General features: G+C 42.4%; 1 protein-coding gene across 1 annotated transcript in view; it reads left to right on the top strand.

Moving 5' to 3' along the window:
• The window catches only part of LOC100961950 (von Willebrand factor A domain-containing protein 8), a gene marked incomplete at its 5' end in the record, with an annotated part of 309966 nt that overhangs the window by 265658 nt on the left and 37209 nt on the right, over window positions 1-7099 (top strand). The window contains one exon of the mRNA XM_012805376.2: window positions 5939-6047. Within this exon, the coding sequence (XP_012660830.1) occupies window positions 5939-6047 (109 nt within the window). The remainder of the gene's footprint in view (window positions 1-5938; window positions 6048-7099) is intronic.

Genomic DNA, 7099 nt, shown 5'->3' on the forward strand with positions numbered 1-7099 from the left:
GTTGGGGTGGGGTAAAAAAATAAATAAATAAAAAATAAGACAGTGCTTTTAGCCCTTCCGCTGGCTTCTCTGGGGACCGTAGACAGTTCCTTTATCCTCCCTGTGTCTGAATTTGCTCTTCTGGAGCTAGAGGGCTTCTCTCTCTTTTCTTCTAGAGAGTCTATGAGGACAGATAACTATGTTAGGAATGAAAGCAGTTGAAATTTCTCCAAAAAAAGGTGGGAGAAATACTTTATAATGTAAAGTCTTATTAGAATTAAAATACTGCTCTACATTTCATATGAATAATGAAATACCCATCAGGAAAAGAAAAAAAAGAACCATTTAGATATGTGTCATTCTCCCCTCCCCGACTAATGAGTTTTTATTATTGCCAACCTCAAAACCTCCCAGTTATCCAGTCCAAATTGTTGCCCAAGTGGACAAGAATGTTCTGGCACATAATAGTTTAGAGGCAGAAAGGCCTCACAGTGGTGCTTAGACAGAAGTGTGCAACCCCGTCTCCTGTTGCCAAATAGGGAAAAGGAACCTGGTTCTATTAAGGGAAATTGGCCCACAGGGGAAGAAGTCAAGGGCATCTTCACTAATAAGGAAACGGGATTTAGTGAGTATCAGAGAGGAAAGAGAGGCCATAGGGAAAAGAGTGAGAAAACCATGTACCTCCCTTGTATACGGCAGAGAAGAATCTGAGTGGAAGTAGAAGAAAATACCATTAAGTGGCTGAAAGACAGAAGACTTTTCCCTAACTTTTTTTCTTCAACTTTCCATTGTGGAACTTTTCAAACATAAAACAAAAGTAGAGAAAAACATGTTGAACGCTATGGACCCGACCCCCAACTTGAGGAAGAAACCTCTGGCTCCACTCCCAGGCCTCACCCCTGGCTCGTTTTGAAGCTAATCCCAAGACATTCTGTCATTTCATAGTGAATATTTCAGAGCGTATCTCTATGATATCAGAACTCAAAAACATACAATCCCACAATACTATTATCGTGTCTTTAAAAAGTAGTAATTCGTTACCATCATCAAATAATTTGTTTTAAAGCTGTCTTGCACCTTAGGCCTGTGTATGTGGAAGGAGGTCAGGGCCCGCCACTTATGCTGTAGGGCACCCTGTGCCTCCTCTTCATAACTCTTCTCACTCCTTCACATTTTATGATTTGTGTGATTAGTTGACTGTCTCCCCACTGCCTGTACGTTCCTAAAGGGCAAGGATTTCTCTGTGTCGTGCTCTAGTGGAACTCCAGGACCTGTACACAGAGCCTGGCACATGGCAAACACTCATGCATGTCTGTGGAATGAATAACACACACGTGCACACTAGTAATAGTACCACCCTGTAGTGCTTAATTCAGAGACTGGCTGAAATGAGGCAGTCCTGCCACCACCCAGAAGATCCGCTCTGTTGCCTCGTGGAGCCCAGTATTACTGGTGGGTTCCTGACACTATCATCATAGCATTTCCTTGCATCCATTTGTATCTGGAGTGAAGCTAGATCCAAGTTCCTACATATCAGGAATATACTGACTCAGACTAACAGAGGGAGACGAATCTAGGACGTGCGTGAAATGAAACAGAAACGTTATACCAATGAAAAGTGAATGAAATAGACAGTGAGGCATTTGTACACACTTAGAAAAGCATTGAGGTGGGCACCAGCTGTGGAAATCGCGTCTACTACCATTTGCAAAACTAATCATCCTCACATAGGGGATCTCGGCATATGTTTGTTTTCCTCATAATTGATTCAAAATTATAGTATTTAAGTCTGACCTGTAAGAAAAAGTAAAATGAGAACTAAAATTCCCAGACTCTTACGTAACAATAAATATACCCTTTAAAAATATGCTGTGCCAACAACGGGCAGTTAGTCCACATAGATTACTAGGATGCGAAGCAGCTGTGCCCTGATCCCATTTAAAAAAGCAGAAAGGCACATTTTCAGCTAGTTTTGTAGGCTTGAAAGTATTAGCTATGGGAACCTTGTTTGATCCAGAGGCTAAAATTTCCTATCTTTTTTCTCCATTCCCTGCTTTGGTCTTAATCTTTCAGAATTTGTTATCAGCTTTGAACACCTTGTAGGTGATCTTTCTGAAAGTTGATACAATCTGGAATATGATTTCCAGATTTCTTCATAATTGAAATAGCATGTGGTGTGTTTGGGGGTGCAACATGATCTGCACCAGAGGTAGCCCTCTAAATGGAGCTGATTCTGATCCCTCTGCTGAGAGGGATCTGTCTGCTCAGGTGACTACCAACTGTTTAGCCACTTCCTTGATATGTATCTGTATGTAGGTCTGTGTGTATACATATAGACGTGTGTGTATATGTGTATGTATGTATACACATATGTGTATGTATTTGTGCATACATTCCTTCCTACGTTCCTCTCTCCCCATCTCCTCCCCACAAGGACAGCCATGTCCACATTTTTTTCTAATCAATTCTAATCTCATTTCTTTGGAAAATAGCCCATTGACTTCGAAGTTATGGAGTGTGTAGTGTTCGTTGGGCCCAGCTGCCGTCAGCCTTGAGACTCGAGACATAACTTAATCTAATGAAAATTCCTAGAGAGGTTTCAGAGACTGCCAAAACTAAACAGAAGAAGTACTTTTAGGAGGTCAAGTCCTACACGTGGATTCCTTTTTGTTCTGCAGGATATGGAGTTAATTCGCTTTAGAAGGGCACCTTGGTGTGTCACTTCAGAATACAATCATTCAAGTATTATAGCAGCGTTGTCTGTAATTACCTTTTGATAGTGTTTTCAAAGTATTGTCCAACAGCATTTATCAAGTGCCGCTCTGTGCCAGGCACTGTGCTAGGTCTGTGTTTTCAACCTTCATATCTCATGTCACTTTTGAACCTATAGTGAAACTTCCACAGCACACTTAAATTATGTTGATCAAAAAAGAGTAAAAAATATATATATACTTATTGTGCTTGGAACTTCTTCTGAAAATAATTTAATTAATGATCTTTAAACATTTTCACAGCACACCGGTTGAAAATCAATGTGCTAGGTACTAGAGATTCAAAGAAAAAATAAGATATGGTCCTTCTATTTAAGGAATGGAATAGAAAAACCAGAGTACATCACCTATAATAAGCATATTTTTCAGTTACACATACCCATGCATTTATGTGTACTATATCCCCATGTAAAACATGTTTCCTACTGTGGAAAAGAAAAGTTTGAAAAACACCATAACAGAGAGAAACAGACCTGTCTATTAAAGCAATGCAGGGGTCCTCAAACTTTTTAAACAGGGGGCCAGTTCACTGTCCCTCAGACTAGTGGAGGACTGCAGGCCCCAGGACGAGTCGGCTGCTAAGCTGGACAGGCAGCAGTGGCAAAGACACCTGGCGGGCCAGATAAATGTCCTAGGCGGGTTGCATGTGGCCCGCGGGCCGTATTTGAGGACGCCTGCAATAGAGTATACAGGTTTCATGGTAGATGACTTTATAAGGTTCAAAAAAGGAAACAGTCAGTTTTATTCAAGGGATCAGGCCATACTTCCTGGGATGTGTCCTTTGAGCTGAGTCTTCAAGCCTGAGTTGGTGTTAGCTGACTGGTGGGTGAAAGGGCAGGAGTTGCAGATATGCCCCTGGGAGGCGAGACCTGGCATTGGGAGGTGGTAGACCAGCACTCTGCCCCATGATGAATGGATCCTCCCAGTGCTTGGCCTGGCAGGGAGGATAGAGACTGCTTATTCTCATGCAGAATTTGGGGTTTCTGTTTTAGCCCAAGGGAATAAAAATATACTTTAGGCAAGAGATTTACCTATATATACCTAAGATTCGTACCTCCAGCACTACACACGCACGTACATGCACACACACAGCAGTTCAGAAGATTGTGTTATGCTTAGGCTTTTGAGATAGGCATTCATTATTCCCTTTTAAATTTATAAAACTTTATGGAAATGTGTGATTTAATTAGTGTAATATGGATGTAATACTGTAAACCCCAAGAGAGGGCACTCCTGAATGAATTTTCTACTTAGAATTACTTTAAGATGCTGCATTTAAAATAATCCTGAGTTGAATTTTTATGTCAGTCATTCATTTCAATTTATTTTGTGCACCTGTTACATGTTCAGGACTGTGCTAGGTACTACGCATGTAAAGATGAGAAAGACTGGGTCCTTACCCAAGTGAGCACAGAGCCGCGTTGGGGAGACAAAAGATGGTTAAAATAAGGGTAGTGAATGCTCTGACTGACGGAGGAGTGAAGTGAGAAGAGAGCGCAACAGGCACACCTGGGGGCAGAGCAGGTGTCCTAGAGGATAACTGATTTGAATCTTGAAGGGTAGGTGGAGCAAAGGGACTGGGAAAGGACGCTCCAGGTGGGGAGAAGCACTGTGGCAGCATTGAGGGCCGTGATGTATGGCGCATGCAGGGAACTGTCCGTGCGCTGCTGAGGCTGCAGCAAAATGCAAAATGATAAAAAGGAGCAGTGTACTGGGAGGACAGAATTTCAAAGGCACAAAAATATTAAAATATAATTTTTCTCTCTAAAGTACACTGTCAGCAATTTTAGAAAACTCTTGGATAAGTGTATATAGCAACACAGTAAGATATGTTCTTTGGGCGTGAACTGTTACCTTGGTCAATCAAATAGATGATCTCTGGATTAAAAAGGAACCCACGGGAACTCCCTCAGGAATGTGCCACATGAACCCATCCGCTGCCAACCTCACAACGTGTGTAGGATGTCTCGGTGGTGTGCCCTAGAGCCGGGCCATGCACATTTCTAACTCAGCATTCAGCATCGGTAGCTTGAAAGTGAGCATGGTGGTGATACATATACCATGAAAGTCAGCAAATACAACAAGTCAGGCTTTTTTGAAAACATTCCTGGCCAGGCACAGTGGCTCGCACCTGTAATCCTAGCACTCTGGGAGGCTGAGGCAGGTGGATTGCTTGAGCTAACAAATTAGAGACCAACCTGAGCAAGAGTGAGACCATGTCTCTACTAAAAATAGAAAAACTAGCCAGGAGCTGTGGCTGGTACCCTGTAGTCCAACCTATTCAGGAGGCTGAGGCAAGAGGATTGCTTGAGCCCAGGAGTTTGAGGTTGCTGTGAGTTATCCTAACACCATAGTACTCCACCCAGGATGACAGAATGAGACTCTGTCTCAAAAAAAGAAAAATCTTGGCCACATAAGGTGGCTCACATCTATAATCCTAGCACTCTGGGAGGAGAAGGCAGGAGGATCTATTAAGCTCAGAAGTTTTTTCTTTTCTTTGGCAGGGAGTGTGGGGGAAAGTCTCACTATGTTGCCCTGGTAGAGTGCCATGGCATCCCAACTCACAGCAACCTCAAGTGATTCTCTTACCTCAGCCTCCCAAGTAGCTGGTACTACAGATGCCCGCCACAATGCCCAGCTATTTTTTTTTTTTAGTTGTAGTTGTTAGTGTTGCAGGCCCGGGCTGGGTTCAAACCCACCAGCTACAGTGTATATGGCTGGCGCCCTAGCTGCTGAGCTATAGGTGCCAAGCCCGAGCTCAGGAGTTTAAGACCAGCCTGAACAAGAGTGAGACCCTGTATCTACTAAAAATAGAAAAATTAGCCAGTCATGGTGGTGGGCCCCTGTAGTCCCAGATACTCTGTATGTTGAAGCTAGAGGATCGCTTGAACCAGGAGTTTGAGATTGCTGTGAGATAAGCACTCTAGCCTGGGGCAACAGAGTGATACTCCATCTCAGAAAAAAAAAAATCCTGGAGGCCATTTGTTAACTGTTTACCAGCATGTCATCGGTGTTGCCCTCCTTTGAATCCATAAACATACCTGGAGACATCACTTCTTGCTTTTGTTCCTCAAAGTCGATCTGAGTTGCCAAGGAGTTTGCTAGAGTCCTAGCAGTAGGTGAATGGAAGTAAAAGACCCACATGTACACAGCTTAAGCTGTTACCTTTTTATGCCCTTCGCTTTTAGGCTGAAGGAGATCCAAATGAGTGAATATGATGCTGCTGCTTATGAAAAATATTCGGGTGCTGTTCGGCGACAGGTGCAGTCCCTCCGAATCATCCTGGATAATTTACAGGTAATCTTCCATTTATAGTCTAAGAAAATAATCTGGGCCCAAAGTTGGACCCATCCCAAAACTGTTGTAGAGAGTCCTCTGAACGCTCATCAGCCAGTCAGAAAAAATTAATCAGTGCTAAAAGGTCCGCATAAAACTGTGGCCTCATTCTGGAGCTTTTCTAGTTGAATTCTCCAAAGAAAAATATTTGACTTCACCTTTCCTCTAGTCCAGGAAGCAGTAATTTTACCAGTCACCTTAGTAGACACCCATCTTCCTGAGTCCCCTCACACAAGATCTATGAGCCTCATACCTCTACTGGAAATTCACCAATAGGATTCTTTTCCTACAAAGCATGTTACTGCCACTGAAGAAAGAGAGGAACATTGTGTATCATCCAGGATGTGTATTCTCTGTGCTCCCTGGATCCTCTTCCTCACGCACTCCCCACCCATTGCCTGCCTTTTTGCTATTTCACAAAATAACTGTTGGTGCCTCAGAAGCCGTTAATACTGCTATTGCCCTCCCCCCAAAATAGTGATTAAGACGCTTCGATACTTCCTAACCAGTGAACATTATTTAGAGATTTTACATTTGAAATCTTGCATAAATAATTTGTGCAAATAATTAATGAAGAGCTGAGTATTTTCTAAAATCTCAAGTGAAGTCAAATTATTTTGTCTAAAGAGAAAGCAGAGCCTCATTTCAGGAGCAGAGGGGCAGGATTAGGAGCCAGGCTGTGGCAGGCTTCTCCACTCTGCTCTGGAATCCCGTGTTTCCTTTCCACGACGTGTTTGAAGTTGACTACCCTCAGTTGTGCCTCTTTCCTCTTTGGTTCTTATTTGTAAAGGTTCTTTTAAGGGAGGATATGTTATTTTTTGCTAGGTATTTATGGTTAGAATTTCTGTGATGCAGTTTAATCCGTGACCTTTCCCCAAAACTCTGAGAAAGCTTCATTTTATGAAAGCTCTAAACTATATCAGGAAATTAAGAAAAGTTTGGTCATTTCCAAAAGGAAAGATCTTTTTTTTTTTTTTTTTTAAGATAGAGTCTCAAGCTGTTGTCCTGGGTAG

The sequence above is a fragment of the Otolemur garnettii genome, unplaced genomic scaffold, assembly GCF_000181295.1.
Source record: "Otolemur garnettii isolate 467f Iridium unplaced genomic scaffold, OtoGar3 scaffold00040, whole genome shotgun sequence".
Taxonomy (NCBI): domain Eukaryota; kingdom Metazoa; phylum Chordata; class Mammalia; order Primates; family Galagidae; genus Otolemur; species Otolemur garnettii.